Here is a 26,529-nt window from a genome sequence, read left to right as displayed (position 1 = left end):
CATGAGTTGTTTTAGTTCATCAGTTAGCCAAGATGCTATATTTATGATACAGTTGAGTAAGTTTGTTGGTAAATCCATGAAGTTTTTTGTTTATGTTGCAGAAGGAAGATTTCGCATGATATACTGAATTAATTTTATGGCAGAATGCACACACAAAAGAAAGTTATGATTAGGCAAGCTTTCGGAGCCAGTGAAGGGGAAGGAAGAGTGGTGAAGGGAAAGGACTGGAGAGGTCTAGGAAAAGGGGTAGATTTCAGGAAAGTCATCCAAGACTGCATGTCAGTTTTTAGACATTAAACAGAGTATTTAATGTGGTTTCGTTTTCTGTCTGGAATTACAGCTGCAAGTAAATTTTGTAACAAAACTAGTCATGTGCACTCCTACAAGGATTCCCCACAGTACACTAATGCTAACTTCAACAGTTTCCAGTCAAAACTTATGTGTATACTTTTTCCAATGAAGAGAACTACATCTACCCAGAGATTGTGATGCCTTAGCAAAAGACGAAGTAAGGTATACTCATTAACAAATCAGTGTTTTTCTATTTATTATGCAAATACAATGGACATGCAAATCAAGTTGACATTAACAGAAACTTTTTCCAAAAATGTTTTTATTCATTTTACAGTTACACCAACCAAAAGAACTATCATGTTTCAGTACACAGATGTCCCATACTGCACATATTTTGTCTATATACTGTAGGGAAAATTGAGTTTAACTGTGATTTCTTGTTTGTACCCCTCATTCCAAATGACACTTGCTGCTTTACAAGTAGTCAGAATGCAAGTAAGTTTGCAAAGGCATATCCATGAACAGGGATGCATTGGAAGTACAGAAGAAGAGAGTTCAGCATCTTGTCAATGATTAAGTCACTAGATACAGAACATAAGCTCAAATTTGGGGAAATAAACTGGCTGTGTACTTTTCAAAGAAACCACTTAGAAATTTGTAAACATGAAATGTAGTAAGGGGGAAGGGAAAGGACGAACAGGAAATCGTGACAACTAGCTGCACAGCGCAATGACAAAAGTTGAAAATTGTGCCAGACTGCGACTCAAACCAAGATTTACTACTTCTCATGAGTGCCTTACTCTAACCACTTTGGCCAACCAGACACGGCCGCCAACTGACCAAATTTCCAACTTGTTGCTTGCTGCATTGCAGCATTCCTTGCCCATTAACCTCTACTCACAAATCCTTCTCCCACAGCAGTTTGGACAATGATTGTGCATTCACACTAAAACAAAGGTTGAGGAGCCATTGCCCTCTGTTTTAGAGATGTATATATCTGAGTAATGTCTAACAAAACAGACACCGCTCAGATATTTACTCAGAAATTTGACTGAAGAGTAGGCTCCACAGCCACGACAAATTTAAAGAACAATATTGTTTCGACCAGGCTGCTCTACTACCCGGTTTCAGCTGTGTGCACATTCTCAGCTGTGCCTACTAACATAAGTTGGGAATGTGCACACACTTGGAACCATCTAGCAGCACTTAATAAAGTACTCATTTAAACCAACAGCCTGGTGAAAACCATGTAAAACCTAAACCTTGTTAGCAGGCCAGGGACCTGAACCATCACCCTCCCAAATGTAGATGATACTCTGCACACACACCGTTCAAGTGCACTTTTCATTACAACTTCACTCAGTTACTGTCAATGTTTCTTTCTAATTTAAAATCTGGCTGTCTGTTTTTCTTCCTTCTGTAATTACGTACAATAGGTCATACCCAATTTTGAAGAAATGGCTTATTTTACAAGTATAAAAATAATTTGCAGATGTACTGAGTAATGAAAACAGAATGTATTTGAAACAATACTTGATATAGCGACACAAATGCAAAGAAAAATTAATTCTAGCAGAAGTGAATATTATGTGGTCCATTTAAATAATGCATTAGACAAGACTGATCTAATGCTATCGTATTTTGTTTTAGCATATTTAAATATACCCTCTTTTCTCTCTCTCTCTCTCTCTCTCTCTCTCTCACACACAGTATTATATATTTTATATAAATCTCTCAACAAAATAAATAATAAATATTTCACATTTAACCCAGGCTTCTTAGGTAACATAAACATGTTCACACTCTATAATGGTATCACAGTTGTTAAATAACATTATAAAATACATTTCACAGGGCTGTGGCACAACACTCTTTTGAAACTTATTTAGGAAAGTTAGGTTTTAGGTCAGCTTTATTTTGGAACTGTAATGTATTATCAATTATTTGGAAGAGTTCTGGAGGTTGCGGTATTCTTCCTGTTTCCAATTTTGACCACACCGGAACATCTAGAAATAATAAATTAACCATTTTTACTCTTCTAGACATTATCGACAATGCAGGAAAAAACTTCAGCCTGTACTCACCATTAAATGTTATTTCAAAAGCTCCAGTGGACATCAGCATGCTTTCAAATGAATTGCACATAAAATACACCATCATGGAAGAATAAATCTTATTGTCAATGCACCATGACCACCATACTGGTTGAGCAATTTGAAATATTTCAAAGATGTTGAAACCAGTAATAATTAAAAATATGAGGGAAAGTCTGGAAACAGACTAAAAAAAAAGAGAGAGAGAAACTGTCAGTTAACACTACACAATAAGTACAAAATTTTACAAAGCTCACAAATTGACAACAAATCCAGAGCAGTTATGTTCTACTATATGATTTTTAATTCAGCCACATCATCGACAGATATCAGATGGACTGCTTTTCTCTGTCTACACGGTGCACTAGCAGACACTGGGCCAATGCCTTTTTCATATCCTTGAGTGTCCGGAACTTCTGCAGGGCTATACAGCCTTGTTATATTGGATGGGCTTACCTAAGTAACAGTGACACAACTATTGACTGCCAAAACTGTGCAGTTATGCACAGTGAACAGTATGTGTGTAACGTAAGCTCAAACCATAGCTGTCATATTGCAATTCATCTGTTACTGTAGCTGACCCATTTACGAGTACATTAAGACACTTACAGCACCATCTATCAGTAAAATTTTTGTTACATTTCTTTTTTGTTCCATGATGTGTCCCCCCCCCCCCCCCCCCCCAAATCTACAATATTCTGTTCAAATCTGACATCATTCTGAGTAGTGGATTTCTTTCTACTGGACCTTTAATTATGGACACCCTGTACACTGTTCATCTCTTTTTGCATTGTTCAAATTTACAAATCTTATTATATCACAAACCTTAAGAAGTAACTGATTTTACCAGAATAAAAATAAAATAAATAAGACTGACAACTGTCATTATGTGATTTATGGACAAATTATTCTAGACCATTAAACAGCATGTGCCACTGACAACTTAATCCTTAACACTTAAAAACATCCATTTTGTATTTTATTTCAATTAGAAACTCTACACAAAATGCAACATTGCAAACAAAATACACTAGAATCACCAGTGACTTACCAGTATCCTAGATATAACCAGACTTAATCTGGGAGGCTGATAATTTTCTCCCTCAACACGAATATGGGGATACTTTTGCTGTATTATATTAGCATACTCTTGAAATGCTTTCTCATATCCACACGAGTAGCTGAAATTAAATGAAATATTGTTTACATCTAACAATAAGTAACTACACAGCAAGTCAACATAGATATAGTGTGTCGTTTTTTCGGCAAAATGGGTAGCAATATGTCAAATCTCTATGTGAATATGTATAAACTATACATTTCACTTATGATATGGAAGGAATTCCCTACAAGAGACAGCCACGATAGAATGGTACATAAAAATTACATTTGCAACAATACTGCAGGGACAGAAGCATTGCTATTACCCATTTACACCAGGGGATCAGTGAGGAATCTGCCCACTGCATAAAGTCATCCTGTGTACGGCACACTATGAGAGGCTGTTCAGAAAAATATGAGCTGCATTTTCCCACAGCTTCATCTGTGTGTTTTGCATATCAGAGGTGATAAAATACTGTGTCCTGCATATTTTACGACATTCAGATCAAGTAAATGAGCTGGCCAGTACTTTCGTGCCATATCCACCTCATCTACTATCTTAACATTGTGGGCAGTTCTGTGAGGCATAAATCCTTTCAACCATGAAAATAACGGCAGGATGCAGAGCACATCACAACTCAGAGAAGTCTTAAAATATCTCTCTAGAATCTAAATAAATACCATTCTAATGCAGGCATGCCTCAACTGCAAATACCTACTGTGACTTCACACTGATCATGCCACCTGCATAAACAATGGCATTTTGGTATACTTAGGACATTTATTTCCAGGTCAGCTGGTGTCAAAAACACTTAATAACCTGAAACACAATAATTCAAAATCATCCAGGCTCACTGCCATTTGTTCCAGTCACAATGTCTAGTAAACCACTGCAATCTGCCATGACAGTGGGCAGAAGTGGAATACCCTGCTTGAACTTTGAGTATGCACTGTGACACTGAAGTCACAGATAGCTCTGGAGCAAATATGAGTGCCTAAAGTATTTGCAACTATTCTTCCTCTGTTAACAGCAAGTTTTCTCACCTGTGATATCACAATTTTTCTCATTCCTATTGTACGCATAATGGTGGAATCACTTTCACTCACCTGAAGTTACCCAGCTGTCTCCACCCCACAATCATAATACTTAAAATCAGCTCCTTCAATTAATGGACTAGGCTTTTAAGCTTGTTCTGTCTTTACAAATTCCTTCCATCTCTTCTGAGGTCTTCCAATGTTTCTTCTCCCGTATGGTTTACAATCTAAGGCTAATTATCAGAAATTTGCTACAGTACTTGTTTATTTTCTCAAAGACTGCATCTACCTCTACTTCTCGCGATGGTGTTTTGTTTACTTTCTTATATGTTGTTTTCTACAATAACCTCTTTTTCTTCTTGGGACTGTCATTCTGGTGCTCTGTATTCAACATAAGGTTCTTTTCTTGGCACACACCACATGGTGCCATAGAAAAGGAGTAGATAGACCATAGAAATTTATAGAACTGTATTCTTGAATCTTGGCACATTTTTTTCTAAAATGTGTAATGGATAGTGACACACACACACACACACACACACACACACACACACTCACTGAGGTGACAAAAATCATGCGATAGCCATATTCACATGCGTAAATGATGGTAATATCATGTACACACAGTGTAAAAGGACAGTGCATTGGCAGAGCTGTTATTTGTACTCAGGTGATTGATGTGAAAAGATTTGCTATGTGATTATGGCCGTACCATGGGAATTACCAGATTGATGTTAAATGTGGAATGGTACAAGAAGGTTAGTAGAAGTGATCCACAAAACTACTGTCCAATATCCTCAACACTGATCTGTTGTACAGTCTTAGAACATATTCTGCACTGAAACACAGTGAGGTATCTTGAACAGAATGATCTCCTCAGTGCCAACCAGCGTGGATTTCGAAAACACTGATCTTGTGAAACCCAACTTGCACTTTTCTCACATGACACACTGAAAGCTCTGGATCAAGGCAACCAGGTAGATGCACCATTTCCTGATTTGGTTGGTTGGTTTGTGGGATTGAAGGGACCAGATTACAAGGGCCATAGGTCCCGTTTATTGATTTCCGACAAGCATTTGATTCAGTATTGCACCTATGCTTACTGCCAAAAGTATGATCATATGGGATATCAAGCGAAATTTGTGAGTGAACAGAGGACTTTTTGGTATACCTTGGTGTAACACTTTGTATGGATACGAAATAGAATGATCACATAGGTTCAGTCATGGGTAAAGCAGGTGGTAGACTTCAGTTTATTGGTAGGGTACTGGGGAAGTGCAATCAGTCTACAAAGGAGATTACTTACAAATTACTCGTGCAACCAGTTCTAGAATACTGCTCGAGTGTATGGGACCAGTACCAGATAGGACCAACAGGAGATATTGAGCATATATAGAGAATGGCAGCAGGAATGGTCACAGGTTTGTTTACTTTGTGGAAGAGTGTCACAGATATACTGAAGGAACTGAACAGGAAGACTCTTGAAGATAGACAAAAACTACCCTGAGAAAGTCTATTAACAAAGTTTCAAGAACCGTACTCTAGGAATATATACTACAACTCCCTGTGCATTGCTCACATAGGGATCATGAGGATAAGATTAGAATAATCGCTACATGCACTGAAGCATTCAAACAATCATTCTTCCCACACTCCATACATGAATGGTACAGGAAGAAACTCTAATAACTGGTACAATGGGACATACCATCTGCCATGCACCTTATGGTAGTTGGAGCTAGATGCATGGGACATTCCATTTCAGAAACTTCAATATTGCAAGATCCACAGCATCAAGAGTGCACTGAGAATACCAAATTTCAGGAATAATCTCTCACCATAGACAATGCAGTGGCCAGCAGGCCTTCATGTTACAACTGAGAGCAGTGTAATTTCATTTCATAGCATTGTCAGTGCTAAGGGACTAGCAATGCTGTGTGAAATAACTGCAGAAATCAATGTGGGCCATTTGATGTGCATATCCATTAGAACAGTGCAGCAAAATATGGCATAAACAGGTTACAGAAGCAGACAACTGGTGCGAGTGCCTTTGCTAACAGCATGACTCGCCTGCAGCACCTCTCCTGGGCTTGTGTCACCATATCGGTTGGACCCTAGATGACTGGAAAACTGTGGCCTGATCAGACGGGTATCCATTTCAGTTAGTATGAGCTTATGGTACGGTTTGAGTGTGGTGCAAACCCCATGAAGCCATGGACCCCAAGTTGTCAACAAGGCACTGTACTAGCTGATGGTGGCTCCATAATGGCATGGGCTGTGTTTACTTGGAATGGACTGGTTCCTCTGGTCTAGCTGAACTAACCATTGACTGGAAATAGTCATGTTCAGCTACTTGGTGACCATTTGCAGCCATTCATCAACTTCATGTTCCCGAACAACGATTTCATGTCACTGAACCACAATTGTTCACAACTGGTTTGAAGAATGTTCTGAACAATTTGAGCGAATGATATGGCCATCCACGTTGCCCGACACGAATTTCATTGAACATTTGTGGGTTATAATTGAGAGGTCAGTTTGTGTCAACAAATCCTGCACTGGCAAAACTTTCACAATTATGGATGCCTATAGAGGCAATACAGCTCAATGTTTCTGCAGGGGACTTTCAACAACTTCTTGAGTCTGTGACATGTTGAGTTGCTGCACTGTGCCAGGCAAAAGGTGGTCTGACATGATATTATAAGGTAGCCCACGACTTTTGTCACCTTAGTGTACATGGTATTTCTAAGCATTAAGTCTAATCTGACAACCCAAATAGCTGCACAACATTACTTGCTTTAATACCATGTTATCTAAAACAGTTTTACATTGGACTGGATCTTTGCTACAGTCCAAGAAGCATTTTATTTACATATAGTCCAAAATATCACCTGCAGCATTTGCATGCATATTTACTTAGTATGTTATACAAGTAGATGTCAACTGGTACTTTAACTGGCATAACTGAAATATAATGTCTGAAGATGACTAACCTCAATCAAAACCAGAACTGTTTAAGCACAGAAAAACTAAATGCAGACTATACATAAATCAAATACTTCCTTCGTTGCAACTGATCGTTGTTTATTTCTCCAAACATCATCTTTAAAATAACTGATACAAATATTCAGGTATTATTTTATAATGTCTTTCCAGCAGAATTATTCACTGTATGCACACTACGACTTGTTATCTTTCACCATTGACATCCTGTTGGGGGTCATGCCCTAAGATTGACTGCAGCTTATTTTACCTAATAAATGATCACTTATGTTACTGTTGTGTATACAACTAAAACAGACATGGGTATCACATTGTCACATAACATTTATCAAAATGTGTATATAAAATGTAATCCATGCTTCTGCATATTATGTGGGAATTTCTTATGTAAACAAGTACAAAAGAAACCCCACAATCAGGGCCTGGAGACCACATGACAGTTGACTGACTGCTGTGTCATACGCATTTTTCATCGGATGCAGTAGGCGGGACATGGGATCAGCATACTGCACTCCCAGCTGTTGTCAACATTCAAACCTCGCATCCACTATTTCTTGCTGAAGCAGCTCCTCAATTTGCATCACGAGGCTCTGTGGACCTCAGTCCAGTCCTCCCAACATGGAAAAGTCGCTGGCTGTACCAGGAATCAAACCCAAGATCCCAGCATGAAAGTCTGTCACACTCATCACTCTACTGTGGTTGCAGACATGTAAATGAGACATACTAGAATTTTCAGCAAAGAGTAGGTAACCGACAGCTTGACATATGGCCATAATCATCATTTCTGTCTACAATACTATACACAGATTGACAACTCATTTCGCAGAACTCATTTCCTCTTATCAGCAATTTTTTATGTACTGGTGGTTTACAGAAATATTGAGACCAGCTATTGAGTTCTTTATATGCAAAAAGGTATAAATTTATTTTGCAAACTGCACTTAAACAATTACATCATTTGTTGAAACCCTATGTACAAAAGTCACTGAAAATACTGAGTCAAACAAAATATCTATTGTGGCTTTCTGCAGTTACTTGCTAAAAGCCCCATTTACAACTTATTTGTGTAATCCTGTTAGACTTATTTCTGTACACTATGAATGATAAGTCAGTATCAGTGAAATGCAATAACGAAATTTATTTATCTTTTCAGCAGTGACATCTAGCAACCTGATAGGTCCCTACACATGAAGGTATTTCCTCAACAATTCTTTTTTTATTACCCTTGTAATGTCTTTCTGCTGAAGAAAACAAGAGAACAATAATTTTCAAGCTTGTGTCATACAGTCATTATCTTTACACAATGGCAAGGTGAAAAACTCGCTGCCTCCAATAGACATAGTTTTTTTAGGCCAAAAAAGCATTTCTGCATCAAAATAGACTCCTTTCAGTTCAATTCAATTTGTCCAACAGTTTTCCAGTGAGTAATTCTAGCTCTGAAGTATACAAATCTCATCTGCAGCTGCCATAAACTTGTCACTGGAGTCTGATGAATAGTGTAGCTGTTTTAACATTTTTCACTGCAAATACCTCAGTTTTTGCATTGCTAAAGTATCTTTTGTGGGTAGATGGAGAGTCCTAATAAAAGATTACCCCTTTTTTCCAAATCATGCCTATCCTTATTTATTTTTCATTCAGATGGTCCAGAAAACTTACACTGTACATTGCTTGACCCTTTTAACAGCAACTGATGTGAAGAATCTCTCTTGTATACCTGAAGCCAGCAGGTATCTTTCTGGCAAGTGAAATCAGCTTCATGTTTGGTGGAAGACTGCCAACTGCCACCTACTGCATTGAGAACTGTTTTTGTTTCTTTTCCATTGAGAAGTACTGGACTCACATTTCATTTCATTCACAGCAACAAATTCCATGCAAAAAATCAGTTGCATTATTTTTGCAGCTGTCCAACCAATGCTGAGAAATATTTTTGCATTTGGTTCTGATTAGCGTTCAACTAATAAAGCTTTTGCTATGTCTATGGTATCAGCTTGTTTTGCACACTTTATTTACTGACTACCCTTCACCATACTGCCCACTTTATTTTCATGTGGCTTTAGTTTATCACATGGGCCAGCTTCAACAGAAGAAAGATCACATTTGAATTAGTCATTTTTAAGCGCCAAAAATGAAGGAGCAGACACCTTAAAAATTATTTCAGCAACTTGGATGAATTTTCATTTCCAATAATGAGTGCATGATATTCCAGTTTATCTATACAAATGAAATCCACACAATATGCATGCTTTACGAAGCTGTACTAATAAAATACTTTGTATTTGACAGGCATTTACTCATTATGATAAGCACACTGGTGTACAATAATTTTCAGCCAAACTCACTGATACAATTATACTTTAAAAAAAAAAACACAACTTTGCTGTCATGCTCTTCAGAAGTACATTTCTGACTGGAAACTTCACCAGGTCTTTGTCTATGGTTTAAAATCTACCTGAGTGGCAAGTACTACTCATAGTCAGAAACACACTGTACAATTATACACTGAATATATTGTATCAACAACCCACTATCATAATTTGTGTCACTCCTGTCTCTATTCATGCCTCAAATACCAAACTACATTTCTAACAGTTTGGTAGTCTTATAATATGAGTCAATAACATAATTAAATAATTTTCTTGTTCCTCTAAGTAATATACATGCATTTTTTAAATATTAACCAGATCCTACACTTTTGAAGCAGGATATAAGTTGTAATCACCATTAAATTTCTGGAAAAACAACAAAATCTTTAAATAAAACTACTCCCAGATTACTGCACATCAGGTAAAAAATTATCTGTAACCAATACATCTTGTATCTTAACCAGTATCAAAGTTAATATTACAGCAAAACATCTTTAGTGGGATAAACATTTTTAGAACATGTGTTACTACACAGTTTCAAATTCAAGGTCTTCTGTAAAATAAAAATTACTCGACAAAACCTAGTGCACCTTAGGAATCAGCAAAACATACGTCACTGTGTGAATAGTAAGATTTTGGAGATAATGTCCTATTCAGTAATTCTGATAAGTGATACATAATTACTGCTTGAAAGTGTAAAAAAGAAAAAAGTATTTATTTACACTACATGTGAAATAGCAATAATTGAAGATGCTTCACTTATTTATTGTGAAGGTGTAACAATCTGTTCATTGATATCAGCACCTGTATGAGGCTCAGAACATTTTGCTAGGTACTGTAGATTTGGTTTTATACACAGCTATAATTTGTGCAAGGTATTTAAACATCAAAAAATGTGAAATCAGATACCCTACATTTAAGCGGTCAGTCACTGTATAGGGAACTCCAGAATATAAAAACATGTTTTGAGAACACAGAAAAATAACCAAGAGTTGTAAAATATGAATAGGACACGCAAAACCACGTTGAAAATAACAATAATGTGAATTAGTAATTTTACCACCAAGGTTTTGCAGAGGTAGCACACTTCGTTGTGTCTCTTCCCCAACTTGCAGCAGTCAGTTCTTAGTACAGTTCTCCAGGCTTTTCCATGATTCCACAAGCTATCATCACTTACATTCTAGGTGCAATGGAAAGATTTAGAATATCGAAATCATTACAGTCTTTACTTCAGCCAGGGGCTGTCTTCCTCAGTCTGTGATAAGATGGAGATAACTTTTTTGTTTGTTTTTGTTTTAACGCTCAGATCACTTGATATCCTTTGAAAAGATGAATATAAACTGAAGACATTATACACGAAGGGTGATGAGAAGCATAATGTCATATTCTGGCAACGGTGCCACTTACATGAAGATCTTTATAAAGAGGGCAATGACTACGCTGAAACAACAGTTCAAAATTATGGGAGTATGGAAATATAAACAAATTGCTAGCATTCTTTGCAGACCCATTGAGTCTGTACTTTAATGTTTATGGAGAAAGTGAAAGTCATTTAAGTTCTCAAAAAATAAGTCAAATTTTGTTGTAATATGGCCCATTAAGAAAGATGTATGTGTATTAATATCAATAGTCTGCATATAATTACTTGTTGTGGAATACAACTCATTCTTCACCTTTTAGTACGTATCTGACACTTACACACCCAAACCTCCAGATGTCAGACACTCAGATCGATACCAAATGTTGTATTCCAATAGAGTATGAACCAAAACACTGATTTAGCTCATGCTGTGTGCTGTCATCGAGTAGAACATGTAGAAATGGTAACTGAAAGTATCACCAGAGCTACGGTGCAAAGGAGCATACCTGTGATTGACTGTATTGCACATCTGACGTGGGTGAGAAGGTGGAGCATTCAAACACCACTGATGACAATTTTTTTGTGGAAGGACATTTTCCTGACATGTAAAAGGACTTTCCCGAGTCTGTAGCAATGTTCTTTTGGCAATCTGCTTTTGCTTAGTTAGTTGAATGTTATGTATTTATTATTAATCTTATTGTTTTGTTTATTAATAATAATTATTATTATTACAATTACTTCTGCACATGCGATGTAATTGTTTCTTTATTTTTATGTTCTGACTGTACATTTTGTGAAACTACAAATGTACTCTACAGGTTTACTACTTTCAAAGAAATGAAGCAAAAGCAGGCTTTATTGCTGTAAACTACAAATAGCCCTTTTACACGTCATAAACATGTTGTCCCATACAACATTTTCATGCATTAATACAGTAAAAAAAATTATTATCATTGGAGTTTGAACGTGGGACCTTTGGTACGAAAACCTAACGCTCTATTAACTTCGCCACAGGAGCAACGTAAGTTACCTACTCACTGCTATGCTTTTGATGTTCTCCCCAGTTCTGGTATTACTTTTAATTACCACTTATGCCAGTTCTGCTGGACAGCAGCACATGGTATGAACTGTATCAGAGTTTTGGTTGATACTCTATCGGCATACAATGTTTGGCACCGATCTGTGTGTCTGACATCTGGGTGTAAGAGCTGATTAACATTTCTGTAACACTTTTGTCAATGAAAAGTATTCAAGGCTCCCCATGGGTACAATATGATCCCAAAGCTCAAAAATGTTACGTAACAATATCCAAGAACAAATTGTTTTAAGTGTTATGTACACAATCTCTCTCTGTATACAGGTGCCATAGTGTCATGTGTCACTGAGGAAGCATAGTCTGTTATTTATGATCCACAACTGAACTGAGATAAGTGCTCAGTCCTGTTGCCCTGATGATTCAAGACAATTGTATAGGATGAATAATCACAGCTCTGATGTATTTATCTGCTCATTATGCACTACAACATTTAATACGATATTATTCTCCTAGACATTTACTCAGTTTCTGCTGGATGGTTAGACACTACTTCTAATGTTGTCTGCTAATTTAGGAAAATACTGCAAGAACAACTATGACCATATCACATTTTCCCAAAGCACACCTAAGTGTATTTTATTTATTTTATTGTGATACATGTTCCATAGATCCATTTTTGCATGGTGACAAATGGATGTGGAACAAGTCAAAACATTTAATTCATTAGTATGTTCATATCATTAAGGACCAGAAACAAAGATTAAGAATACAAATTCGAAAATGATAGCAAAAAACACAATCAGTAATTACACTCAAAAGCAGACGTTAAGTTGTAGTTTTCAGATATAATCTACACAGTTATTTATAAGTAAAAAATACCATCTTGTTGACTTACAGAACACAAATTAACGTAACAAAGGTAGCAAAATATATTGAAGCAGGAATACACAGAAATACATGGGAAATAATCTTGCTTATCTCTGCTAAAGAATTCCTCTAGAATATAGAAACTTTTTTTCAAGCAAGAACTCTTTTAGCTTCCTTTTAAATAGCAAATTATTACCGTGTAGACACTTAATATTACTTGGGAATGCACTGCAGATTTTTTGTGTTTGTGTGTTTTACATCTTTTTGTAATAGCGACAAATTTTTCAGGTCACAGTGTATGTCACATTTTCTTCCTGTGTTAGGACTCACTCATTTCATACTGAGAGGGGTAGTGAAGCGTGAATTTCACGATCAACAAGAGATATTGGGAGTGGTTAGTATCCTTATTTGCTTAAAAAGGTTACGATATTCTTGGAGGCACTCCACATGAAATTTGAACGACGTGTTTCTGACTTGCAAAGAATTTTTTTAACAGCGGTTAATTGCCCCAGTAGATTATTACACAACACATAAGTGAGTGGAAGTAGCCAAAGAAGGCAGATTTTGAAACACTTATGTCCCCAAGTTTGGCAAATGTTGCTGAGCTAAGCCTTTTCATCAATGTTTATCTCTTGTGGGCTTTTGTGACCAGAGTGGAAATGAATGTAACTGATTTTTCTGAGGTTTATTGGGACAGAGTTTAGGCTGAGCCAGTTTAGTACATCTGAAAGTAACTAGTTCGCCTTTAGCTCTGTGTCAGTGGATGTTTTATTGTCTATCACAAGACTTATGTCATCTGCAAACATTGTAAAGTTGCTTGCTTTGTTTGAGGACAGAGGTAGGTGGTTAAGTTAAGAGAAATAGCAGAGGACCCCCGACACAATCTCATAGAACTCCATAATCTACTGTTCCCCAGTCAGATTCTAACTCTCCTACCTGCATGTTGTTACCATCTAACACTATTTTCTGTCCTGTACATAGGATCTGAGTCAATTGTTCTTTTGTCTGCAGATTCCACAGAGGCTTGCTTTCTCTATGAGTACCTCTGCTAGTGACAATGTGTTCAGAATGCTGATTTTTAGAGCACCAGCCACTTCAGATGTGCCATACTGCAACTTCATTAAGAAGCTTAACTTAATCTTACCCCAGAAATTTTTGGTATGCTATATCTTTATCTCTAGTGATTCCACTGTTTTGACTGAAGGTTTGTTCTGTTTTGTTTTGCAACACAAAATCTTAAATGTGTTACAAATATGCATATAACAAATATAATTACATGAATCTCTTTGAAATAATGATTTAGTTTGCGAGGTGTATAACTGGAGGTACCTTCTCATATTCAGGAGGATGGAGGCTCATATTCAGACAAATGCCAGGATAATTCCTGCAACAAGGCACTAATCAACCACATGTCCATCCTTCATTAAGAGTGTGTGTGTGTGTGTGTGTGTGTGTGTGTGCGCATGCGCGCTAATTTCTCTCTCTCAGAAACTTATGTTTTTCACCGTATTACGCTGAAAAATCCTGTATTATTGTGCAATGATCCTTGGCCAAATAAATTACTAATACTAATCCTGAAATATTTTAATTTTACCAATAACAGCATTCATTTGAGAAAACTGTAAAACAACAAGCACACAAAGGCTCAATCCTTCAGGGTTGATACACACATTAAAAGTACAAAAACTGTTAATGGCCTCCAGAAACCTTGAATCTGATCAACCTGACCCTCTCTCTAAACCCTGTTCATCACTGATGGAGGTTAACTAACACTTTCAAAAGTTTGGAACAATTTTTTTCTATTTTTGATGTATCTATTGGCAGTGCTGGAATTTCAGTTCCTGAACTAATGGATAGCTATTACATCATCTTTTAATTCTGCATATTGCCATCTTGTTCTTCTCATATATTTTCATGCAATTCATTGAAATATCTGCCATTTTTTAGTATTTTAAATTATTTTCTTATTTTTATTTCTTTTTTGTCTTTAGAATTTTGTTCCCTTGCACAAGGACACTAATGACAATGCTGTTGTGTGCCCCGACAGTAGAAAACATTATTGCCTTCTTGAGAACTCAAGGTCAACAGTTATGATTACTACAGCATTCCATTTTTTGCAGTGACACAAAAATTAAAGGAACATGACAGAACGAAGTTTCATTTGTGAAAAAACACATTATTTTTCATTACTGCTGCATCTGAATTCAGATGCCACCGAACAACACTAAGAGTCATAACATAAATAAAATTTTGTGTCTTAAGTGTTCTGCATCCAGAATACAACCTCAGAAAATTCAGTTCCTGATATTCTTTCCAAGACTGTGTATATTTCAATATCTACTTTCTAGAGCACAGCTTGTCTTTCAATGTATTGTGTAGTAGTATCTGTCTTCCAGTATTGGGTGCATGTATGTCCCCATTCCAGCAGTCCTGATGGATACACATTCCTCTAGACTTTACGCCAAATACTTTCCTACACTATAACCAAAGCCCTTTTCCAAATTATGTCCCACAACAACTTATGTAAGTGCCATTTGAAACCAGCACAGAATAACTGCTCACAAGCTCAGTTCACCAAATTGGCATAATGCTTCAGCATTTTTTTATTTTCTTTTTTTTGTAAATGCTTGTTTGTTGGGTCACCACTACTGCTGTAGCTGTGTAATTTCACCCATTTCAACACAGATGTATGTACTAGAAAGAATTCAAATTCATTTCCCAAGTTTTATCACTGATGGATACGTTACCGAACTATCATCCAGTCACTTCAGAGGACTGTTTTTAGAAAGTTATGAAGTAGTTTCGTTTGACAATAATTTTTAAAAATTGAATGTCCTTAATTTATTGCCCCCTGCAACTAAATCCATTCTCATGACCTTGGTGCCACTGGGATGTTTAACTTTCGTTATCCTTTTTCAAACAATTGTAGCGTCAGAGTGAATCTTTTGTTTTTCCAGTAACTTTGGCAGGCGAGTCCATTGACAAGAAGTACAATCTCACTGCAGGTTTCATCCTCATTCTGAATATCACAGATGTGTTTGTTGCCTATAATGCTAACATATGACTTCAATTTCAAGTACAATAATGCTGAACATCACACTGAATGGATGCAAAGTCATAATTTCAGGTTACAACAAACTTTTTGTAGCAAGGACTGTGTGAGGTCATTAGTCTTCAGAAGCGATTTTTAATGGAAACTTTTCTGCAAGTGTACACCTGTTTGCATGATCATCTTCGACAGAATCCGTTATAATAAACTATTATTGGTTTTCTATCTTCAGCTTATGGCAATGAAAAGAGTTGTTTTACACCACTCACATTTAGCTTAACAAAGCATCTTCTGTGATCCAATTTCATTGAATTACATTCATTTTCACATTCACCTATCTACAGAGCCCACGTAGCGAACATTTTCTGATCTTTCACAGTGAAATTCAGCCAGAAAGAAGAGTAAGTAATGAGTAATGTACGGAATGCAAGATTGTCAAGGTGCCAGATACTGATTTTGGAGGAGGAGATTAGTGTTTAACGTCCCGTCGACAACGAGGTCATTAGAGACGGAGCGCAAGCTCGGGTGAGGGAAGGATGGGGAAGGAAATTGGCCGTGCCCTTTCAAAGGAACCATCCCGACATTTGCCTGAAGCGATTTAGGGAAATCACGGAAAACCTAAATCAGGATGGCCGGAGACGGGATTGAACCGTCGTCCTCCCGAATGATACTGATTTTGTTTACAGTCTTGACAACAACAGAGACAAAAGATGAACATCTTCCAATGATGGTAAAATGAATGAAGTGAGTGAGTTTGATTGCAATATGATTTTATCCAGAACTGGAAGGTAAGAGATGAGGTACTGGCAGGATTGAAGCTGTGGAGATGAGTCGTGCTTGGATAGCTCAGTTAGTAGAGCACTTGCCTGAGAAAGTCAAAGGTCCTGAGTTTGAGTCTTGATCCGGCACACAGTTTTAATCTACCAGGAGGTTTCAATATGATTGCAATTGTTCACAAATTCAGATACTCTATCAGAATTTCAGTTACAAGTGCACATTATACTGTTGGGTATGGTATGATATGGAAACAACATACAAGCACTAAACTTTCACATCACCTTCACAGGCTTAACTCTTTGACAGCTGTTTATGAGTTAATTTCCCATGCTCCGCCACCCCTTGGGTGTTGCTGACCAGAGTTTAAACAACGCCTTTGAGTTTTTCTTCAACATTACTGAGAAGTTAGCTTGGGCCTCCTTCCCAATTGCTAATGACCAGTACAGATCTGAGCGCAGACTGCACCATATCCCGATAGCTTTTCACTTTTCTCACTGCTAAGTTATTTTCAGATTCTTTGTCTGTTGTGGACTCAGTTTGCTACATTAAGCTATGCTTTAATTCTTAATGTTCTTCAGGGCTTGTGCCTTGATTGCACTGTGAAAGAGATAGTTGAGATATTCAAGAAGAGAAACAGTGAGAAAATATGATTGGATATTGAAATAAGTGATAACTCCTCCACAGATTCTGATAGCAACAGTTTCAAGCCATCTCTGTCAGCAAGAGTGTGTTTCGGCAAAATTATCCAATAAATCTTTCGAGTCTGAAAGCAATAGTAACTTTTGGCAAATGTTAAAAAACTGGATCAGAAATTATTGATTAAAAAGCTACCTGTACATTTCTGTAGATTAGTAAATTTACTGAAAAACAGAAACTAATTTTCACATCTGTAATAGTGCTCACCTCGGCAGTGACAAATTTTAAAGAGTGACAGAAGGAGAATTTGTAGAAAGCACTCCACAAATATTTAGTGCAGTGTGACCCAGGCCACTCTGCTAACATCAGTCCAGGTAGAAGCTCAAACACATCTTACTCACTGCATGTAGATACATTAGGTAATACTGAAGTAATGTTCAGCTCAGCATGTCTGCAGCAGACAACAATTTAAGAAATGAATTAATAGGTACCCACAAATCATGAAGTGTACTGTATGAACGAGTCCTCATGAATTCAGTAATTTAGTGCTCTTTGGAGTTTACTACTGGCCGATGGCAAAATGAATGTAGGTGCTTATGAAAAGATTGTAAACAGGCTTCCCAAAATGTAGTGGCCATTTGAAATGGAACATTTCCTTTATCATCTTGAAAATACTCTTACTTACAAACAAAAACAAGTGTATCATAGTTCAAAGGAAATATGATACATATACTGGCCTGGCCTGCTCAAAGCCATTACCTGGAGTCCACTGAAAAATCTGCAAGACAATGTAAAATGTTGATGGAAGGCCAAATCAATTTGTTCAAACACTTGGCAAAATTAATACCTGTGTTTCAGGAAACTAATTTTGCCTGCAATGTACTACAAGTTAGTGGAAATCATATCCAAGATTAAGCACTGCAGTAATAGCAAAATGCTATATGCTATGTAAACCCCAGTCCATGATTTCCCAAACTGTGTTCTGCAGAACACTGGTGTTCCATGGGCAGTGAATAAATGCTCCACAAAAACATGGTGTTTTTTACGTGTTTTCTTACTTTTTAATATTGTATTATAGTTTCTGTGTTATCAGTTAGGAGTTAAAATTGAAGTAATCACTGAATAAAACAAGTTTTCTCTCATTTCTGAAAAAAAATTTATTAACCTTCAAAATAAACAAGGTGTTCCATCAGAAGAAAAGTTTGGGAACCCCAGCCCTAGTGTGATATATGAGAGGAACTAGAGACTCAAATATGATCGGGTTAAATAAATGAATTACAGCTTTACAACTGGCAGTTTGAAAATGGAGAACGTGGGTATCCAAATACTTTTGGCAACATAATTTGCAATAAATGAGTTCACACCAACATTCACTGGATGCAAGACAACAAATGCTATGGAAATAGGTTGCAAAAGGGTGGTGAAGAGAGGTACATTCTTTTGCCCAATTTGCATTGCTGCTGTCTATCAACAAGGAAACATTAACAGAAGCTTAAGTTTCATCTCTAACAATTTTATGCGGTGAGTGACGTTCAGGCAATTCCTCTAAATTACACCAGTATGGTTTGTTTATCAATTAAGAAACGAAACAAAAAGGATATTTGTAGCCTGTTTGTTCATGAGAATACCTTGTAGCCCCCTTGTTACCATAAGAAATTCTGAAACCTTTTATGATGTCTACACAAACATTTCATTAAACACCTCTAGGCATGTAGCAATAATTGGTTCAAGGCTGTAGTGTGTGGTACCTCTGGTACAAGGATTATTCTTGAAGTTAATCTCAGTATCAAGTTATCTCTCTCTGTGTGTGTATGGATGTGTATTTGTGTTGCTACATATAAAAAGTAATTCTGTGCACTTAAGTTCTGTGTACATTAGTTTAAGTGGTATGTGGTGTATAAGCCTTACCCTCATAACTGGGTGACCCTGACTATGAAGAACAAGTATAAATGAAGACAGTTTATTTTGTGAACAGTTAAATTTGGTGCCATAACAATAAAAGACTCTCACATGTAGTCATGTGCCATCAACAATGACATTCAAGAAATTCAAAATGAAATCTAGGTTTTGGCTCATTAGGAGGTAAGAGACTAAATGCCAATGTCATTGGTCCCTCAATCAAGTGGTTATTCATCAAGATGTAGCTATGTCCTTCAGGAATATGACCAGATGAGCACAGTGTGTATGAGTGGTAAAACTTAGGCACTTGAGGCAATACTGATGTCAGAGTAGACAAATGATTTATGGAGAATTGGATTGGATTGCTACATAAGTTAGAGTAGATGAATGGTCTGCCAGGGCTCAGCTATGGCGAGAGGAATCCCACCCGCATCTGACCCCTGTCAACCCCATTAAGAGCAAAATCAGTTACAGAGTAAAGAACACCTTCTAGTTGAGATCCAGATCATTACAAGAGAGACAGCTAAATATGTAATGGACCATCAATAAAAAAAACCAAGATGACAGAAATAGGTAGCAGTGGGTGTCCCCAGGGTTCTGCATGCAGAGCGAGCAGGCCCTCCCACAGCCATCACATGTGTGATCCGTCTTAGGCAAACTGTTAAGGGGAGGGGGGGCGGAGGGAGGGAGGGAGGGAGGGAGGGAGGGAGGGAGGGAGGGAGGGAGGGAGGGAGGGAGGGAGGGAGGGAGGGAGGGAGGGAGGGAGGGAGGGAGAGCACTCGATATTCAACTGAGAGCTATCTATAAAACAAGAAACAAGATGTACTAAAAATGAGTCAAATCACATCTAAAAGCAATTACAACACAGGAAAGGAAGGGTGACAGATGTTACATCTGAGAATAAAAACCACTGCTACAGAGAAACTGGAGAATCATATCAATTTTCTGTCAGTTGTCCGCAAAGACAAGAAGCAAAAAATCTGAAAGAACATGATTACCATGGGGAGCCAGAAGGAGGTGGCATTCTACAAGAAGCAACTGTCTGCAAAGCTTACCAATCACAATGTGGTGGTGACTTGTTACATAAAATATGAGGAAATAGTGTGTTGTAGTTCCGGTAGGTGACATAATATACAACACAGTTCCACTGAATGATCAAGTTACAGGTGTCCAGGTTATATTTGAAGAAGCCAGGAGAACCAGTCATGCCCCAGAATCACTGCCTGTCACTGGTGGGGATGGAACCACATCAACGAAATTCGTTTAAAATGTGACTGTGAGAGGCAATCTGGCTTCTCCGGGGTTACTGGAGTAGCCTTGACCCGATTCTTTCTCTCCTCCTACTTTGCAACCTTTCGTGGCCGAGATTCATGTGAGGGCCTATGCATGGGGGGTGTGGGGACAGATGAAGAGTGGGCAATGGTGCGTTGCCCAAGTTGCAGCTGCTACAGTTCTCCCAAGAGGTAGTTGTGTCGTCGGTGTATGTTGGAGGAGGAAGCTGCTTCTCTGGCTGGGTACAGGATGTGGTTCCTAAACACGGTGCTTCAGGTACCACAAGCATGCAGTAGTTGTTCATTTGTTTGCTTTGAAGTCAAAAGTGATGTTCAGTTCAGCCTAGTTACCCACACAGTCCAGCACCAGCTGTCACTTGGAACACATCTGCAGGGCAGCAAGATACATATTTAGCTTACTTGTGTTTTCTTCATAGTACGCATTGCTTATATTTTGTGCGAGTTTTGTAAGTGTAAATTCAGGCAGTCTGCAGCTCAGTGTCACTTCTTCTGAACACCCAGCTACACAGGAAGGTATCAGCGTATATTAGTGACGTGTCAGGAGGGTAACCAGTTGCATATCTATGTATGTGTTGGCTATCATAGTTTACTTTTTCAGTTAGTCTTGCTACATGTGCATGTTGTGTGTGAATGCAGGAGAAACTGGCTGCAGTTCATGAAGACGAACTACATTCGTGTGGTTTTGGCTCTGATTAACCACCTCCAGGGGAGTAGTGGTGGCGGAGAGTCTTGTGTGTTGCTTGGGACACCTCAGATGTTGCTTGTTTCGCCCATGGGCTCTGCTGCCAAGGGTCCTCCTAGTGTACCCGACGTGGTGGGTCTGCCTTCGCAACAGGGTGAGCTTCAATGTTAGGTGCATTATGGAGACCCTTAGGAAGATCCACTGCTGGGAAGAAAGTTAAGTGCACTCAGTATGTCTGCTGGAGGGTCTAACCCATCACGTGGGGGCAGCCTTGCCTGCAACTATCGAGCACGCACGGTGCAGTTGTCTGCAAATTGTGGCTCATGTTGGCACCAATGATGCCTGGCACATCCCTGAATCCCAATTCAGTTTTACAAAAAGCAATCTACGGCACTGGCCCCTTACTTAGCCTGCGTTTATTGCGAATCTCTTGCCCAGTGCAAAGTTCCAAGTGACTGGAAAAAAGCACTGGTGACTTCTATATACAACATGGGTAAAAGAATGGACCCGAAAATTTCAGACCAACAACTTTAACAGTGGTTTGCTGTAGAATACTAGAACATACTCTGAGTCCCAGTATAATAAATTTCCTGGAGACTGAAAAGCTTATGTCCCTCAATCAGCACAGTTTAGAAAACATTGCTCATGTGAAACTCAGCTTGCCCTTTTCTCACATGGTACATTGTGAACTATGGATGAAGGCAACAGGCAGATTCCATATTTCTAGATTTCCAAAATCATTTTACATGGTACCTCAAATGCAGACTGTTAATGAAGGTTCAAGCATATGGAATAGGCTCCCTGATATGTGAGTGGCTCAAAGACTTCTTAAGTAGTAGAACCCAGTATCTTGTCCCCGATGCCAAGTGTTAATCAGAGACTAGAGTATTGTCAGGAGTGCCCCAAAAAAGTGTCATAGGACTGTGTTTAATATCTACATACATAAATGAATTAGTGGACAGGGTGGGCAGCAATCTGGTTGTTTACTAATGATGCTGTGGTGTATGGAGTGACTGTAGGATAATATAGGTTGCTAGACAAAATTTTTAGTTGATGTGATGAATGGCAGCTGGCTCTAAATGTAGAAAAATGTAAGTTGATATGGATGAGTAGGAAAAACAAATGCATAATATTTGTATACAGAATTAGTAGTGTCCTGTTTGATATAGTCGTGTTTAAATATATGGGCATAACATCGCAAAGCAGAAATGGAACAAGCATGTGAGGATTATCATACTGTGATTCACCTGTAAAGGAAACCACGTATATGACACTAGTGCGATTTATACTTGAGTACTGCTCAAAGGTCAGATTAAAAGAAGACATCAAAGCAATTTAGAGGTGGGCGGGTAGACATGTTACCGGCAGGCTCGAACAGTACACGAGTAATATGGAGATGCTTTGGGACTTCAAATGGGAATCCCTGGAGGGAAGGCGACATCCTTGTTTGAGGAACACTAGTGAGAAAATTTAGAATTGAGAACTATCCTATTGCTGCCAACATAGATTTCGTATAAGGACCATGAAGATAAGGTATGAGACATTAGGGCTAATATGGAGGCATATACACAGTTGTTTTCCCTCACTCTATCTGTGAGTGGAACAGGAAAGGAAATGATTAATAGCGGTATTGGGCACCTTCCATCACGCACCACATGGTGGCTTGCAGAATATGTATGTACATGCAGAGGAGAGTGGAGGGTAGTAGTTTCGGGAAAATTGATGTAGATAGGGCGATGGTTGTGACTTTCGCATAATGGTTCATCATGCAAACACAATGTAGGAATTAGCATTTGCCTTAGTATATGACAGGCAGGCAATAGAATTATATACTTTTATCTTCTTATCTTTCCTAAAGAATGGGCAAACATGCAGGATGGTGTTCTTTACAACTGATACACAAAGGCAGATATTCACAAGAACTACCTTCTTGGAGTGACCATCTGCTGTTTCCACACTTTGGATCAGCTGTGCAGCAGGTTGACATATGACCAATGTGTACGCTTCGGAAGCACCTCATGGCTGGTGAGTCACACCTGTACCCTATGACTAACTTTTCCTAGGAGATTCTCTTCAAAAATTAAAATGAGGGGTAATGGTCACTAGCATATCACCTAATTATTTACATGTCTGAGTTGGTCTAGATTGTGCAGCATAGGCGGCTTTAATCAGTAGTAACCCATTGCGCATCTTCAATGTGTTCACAAAAATTAATGGTTTTGTGACAGTAAAAGTATCTCCCAACTATTCAAGTGCATATCAGGTACTGGATAAATCGTTTCCTCCCAATCATCTGATTTGTCCCACTTTCCATGGAGTAGCCAGAGTAGGAAAAAGAGTACGATTATAAGTGTCCAAACTGAATCTTCTAGACTTGTCTGATGAGATAGCCAGATCAGTATGCTCTTTGTATTCATTGAATTTGATACGTCTGACGTGCAAAAGTCTGCTCTCGATTCCACTCCCTCTGATCGAGGGCTCTCCCCACAGGCACCACCTCTCCACTGCAAAGGTCATCTGGAACGATGGCCACAGCTGGGAGTCTTGTTGCTCCAGGAAGATGGGCATCTATTCCCTGGCATGTATGGTGAGCTAGCAGCTCAGGCATCAGCAGTGAGATCAGTGTGTTGTCAGGCGGCTCTACCACAAGGGTTTGTTCCAAGAACTGCCGAATTTGCACAGCAGCCAGTATCATTGGATGACAAGCTAGCATCCTGCCATCAACGTGATAGCAGAAAGATGTCACTGGACCCTTAAGGCAGCTCTAAAGTGCCTAAGTGAGACATGGACAAAGGCCCTTCCCTTGGTCCTTTTGGGCCTTCATCCATTATACACGCCAGACACCAGGGCATTGTTAGCAGAGATGGTTTATAGGGAGCTGTTACGTATCCTGGCAAACTAGCTCAGAGTTGCACTGCTGCCACCCACAGGGGAACTGCCATAGTTAGTACACCATTTCCAAGACAACGAAGCAAAGATTGGTCACCTGCCTGCTTTGCACCATGTAACCCATTTGAATGGAGTATTTCAAATTGTCGCAATTTATTATTTTAGAATTAAATAAATGAGGAAACAAATTTTAAAAAAGTTTACTCAGATCCTGCAGCAATCAATCCTGATGATTACGTGAGTAGGGTGTCCTACCTAGTATGAGGAAATTCTAATGGCAACAGAGCTGATAATTACTACTCTGAAAGTATTTTCTGTGTGTCTATATTAAAGCCATGAATACCACAATTACCCTCACAGCAAATTTTCTAAAACAAAGAACGCCATTCCTGATGAGTAAGCAAATAGATAACGTAGGATGTAGACAAACAGATAGATTGAAAATTACCAGGGACTGGAGGAAGTGGTGTTGTGCTCTGTTATATACATTACATGTGCACATTAAATGCCAGGTTGGGCATGACGAAGCCATTATGAAACAAATGACAAAATAAAAAATGGGACATCTGCAGAAACAAATATGAATGTAACAGAAAGACAAAAAGTATAGACAGAATTGCTAAATCAAATGATGTAGATTACCACATGAAGAAACAGCAACTAACACAAATTATGATATGCTACTGGCATTAACATATGCCTATAAAAATTTAGACAGAATTTGGACTCTGATATCAGATTGTATGCTAACTGAGAGGTGTTTCATCAGATTATTTGATAAATAAAAACATAATACACCTCCGGTGACAGGGCAAAATATAATAAGGATATATTTTATAAAGTGAAGATAGTAAAAGTATCTGCAATGTTTAGTAGGCAGTAATTTCAGTTTAGAAGTTTAACTATTAAGAGAAAAGTAATGGCTTATTTTCTTGGTACAGTGTTTGTAAACACAATGAAAATTTAATGAAGAAAAAAAAGACTAAAAGTGATATACAACAAGAGGGCTTTACAGGATCCACAGCTGTGGAAGTGTTAGCACATGAGGAACAGCAAAGCATAAACTAACACCATGGGAAAGTAAAACTGAGAAAACATGCGGACATCTGGTAGGTCTTATTACCATTAATAACAGTGTTCCATCAGAAAATAACAACTACAATAAACATCCCTACCCCATTTCTGTGAGACAGATACAGAGCTCAAATTTTCTGTATGCACTGTAATACACATTTGAAACTGTATAGTTTACATAGAAAGGCGTCACTTGCTGACATTTCAAGTCAGATATTACCCATAATTTTGCTTTAAGGGATACATTGAACAGCAACTAACAAATTGGGTGTCTGAGCAATAATTGTAGGCTATGTCAAGAAGCAACTGCAGCCTGAGTGTCTGGGCCGTAATTATGAGCCTGCAACCACCCAGAAAGAATAATCGCTTCCTGCTGTGAAACAGAGTTTCATTAGTCTTGAAACCAGCACATAAAATTGCATTCGAATAACGATTACTGTATCAATTGCTGGCGACACTGTGCCGTAAGTGAACTGGGTAGCATCAATACGGATAGTGTATTAGGGACGCACTTCATTTCATTATTCTGGGCTGGACAATTTGATTCCATACTTCCTACATCCCTCGCCCACAGGATTACCACAGGAGACGTACAAACACGACACACTTACTCAAAAACACTAATCACGTTTTGAGCGTGTATTTTACACAAATCACATACGTTCATTGCAACGACACACTAAATTCAGAAACTGATGCCCTTAATTACCAGTAGTGAAATTTCAAAACAGGTCCGGTCAGTCTGTCAATTTTTGTTACTGGTATTTGTTTTTCTATGCTTGCACTAGTCGACGAAAAGAGATCTTTAACAGACACATATGCAAAAATTGTAAACAGACAAAATACGGCACACGCACCCCACTGTGCCATAACGCTAAATCCCTACCATGTGACACATTCATAATAACCAGAGCTACTACAGCGTGAAGCTGTACACAAACCAAGGATGTTAATAGCAAACGAGATAACACACCAGCAGTGATCTCTAAAGAGATCACAGCACACCAGTGATGTTTCCTTAACAAATGTAATAATGTTCAAATACCCTTCACTAAAAATCACATCTGTTGTAGCTCATA

General features: G+C 38.2%; 1 protein-coding gene across 2 annotated transcripts; it reads right to left on the bottom strand.

Moving 5' to 3' along the window:
* Positions 1 to 1,792: 1,792 nt before the first annotated feature.
* LOC126262693 (thioredoxin reductase-like selenoprotein T homolog CG3887) lies at positions 1,793 to 26,376 on the bottom strand. Of its 2 annotated transcripts, none has more exons than XM_049959470.1 (4): positions 26,160 to 26,376; positions 3,439 to 3,568; positions 2,379 to 2,574; positions 1,793 to 2,300 (listed from the first exon to the last, which is right to left on the bottom strand). In XM_049959470.1, the coding sequence occupies exons 1-4, from the start codon at positions 26,318 to 26,320 to the stop codon at positions 2,176 to 2,178; spliced, it is 612 nt and encodes a 203-aa protein (XP_049815427.1). In that variant the 5' UTR covers positions 26,321 to 26,376; the 3' UTR covers positions 1,793 to 2,175. The 2 variants fall into 2 exon arrangements, with proteins under 2 accessions (XP_049815427.1, XP_049815428.1); XM_049959471.1 differs by lacking the exon at positions 26,160 to 26,376 and adding an exon at positions 23,414 to 23,564.
* Between the last annotated feature and the right edge of the window lie 153 nt (positions 26,377 to 26,529).

The sequence above is a fragment of the Schistocerca nitens genome, chromosome 6 (assembly GCF_023898315.1).
Source record: "Schistocerca nitens isolate TAMUIC-IGC-003100 chromosome 6, iqSchNite1.1, whole genome shotgun sequence".
In the NCBI taxonomy this organism is placed as follows: domain Eukaryota; kingdom Metazoa; phylum Arthropoda; class Insecta; order Orthoptera; family Acrididae; genus Schistocerca; species Schistocerca nitens.
This window is presented reverse-complemented; position numbering and strand designations above follow the sequence as displayed.

What these genes read in the sequence shown, in the direction of transcription:
- LOC126262693 (XM_049959470.1), bottom strand. Translation starts at nt 26,320, where the DNA reads ATGGCACAGTGGGGTGCGTGTGCCGTATTTTGTCTGTTTACAATTTTT. An exon ending in TGGTTATATCTAGGATACTG is followed by an intron (nt 2,575 to 3,438) that starts GTAAGTCACTGG and finishes CTTTTTTTTTAG; the next exon opens with TCTGTTTCCAGACTTTCCCT. An exon ending in TTTTGAAATAACATTTAATG is followed by an intron (nt 2,301 to 2,378) that starts GTGAGTACAGGC and finishes TATTATTTCTAG; the next exon opens with ATGTTCCGGTGTGGTCAAAA.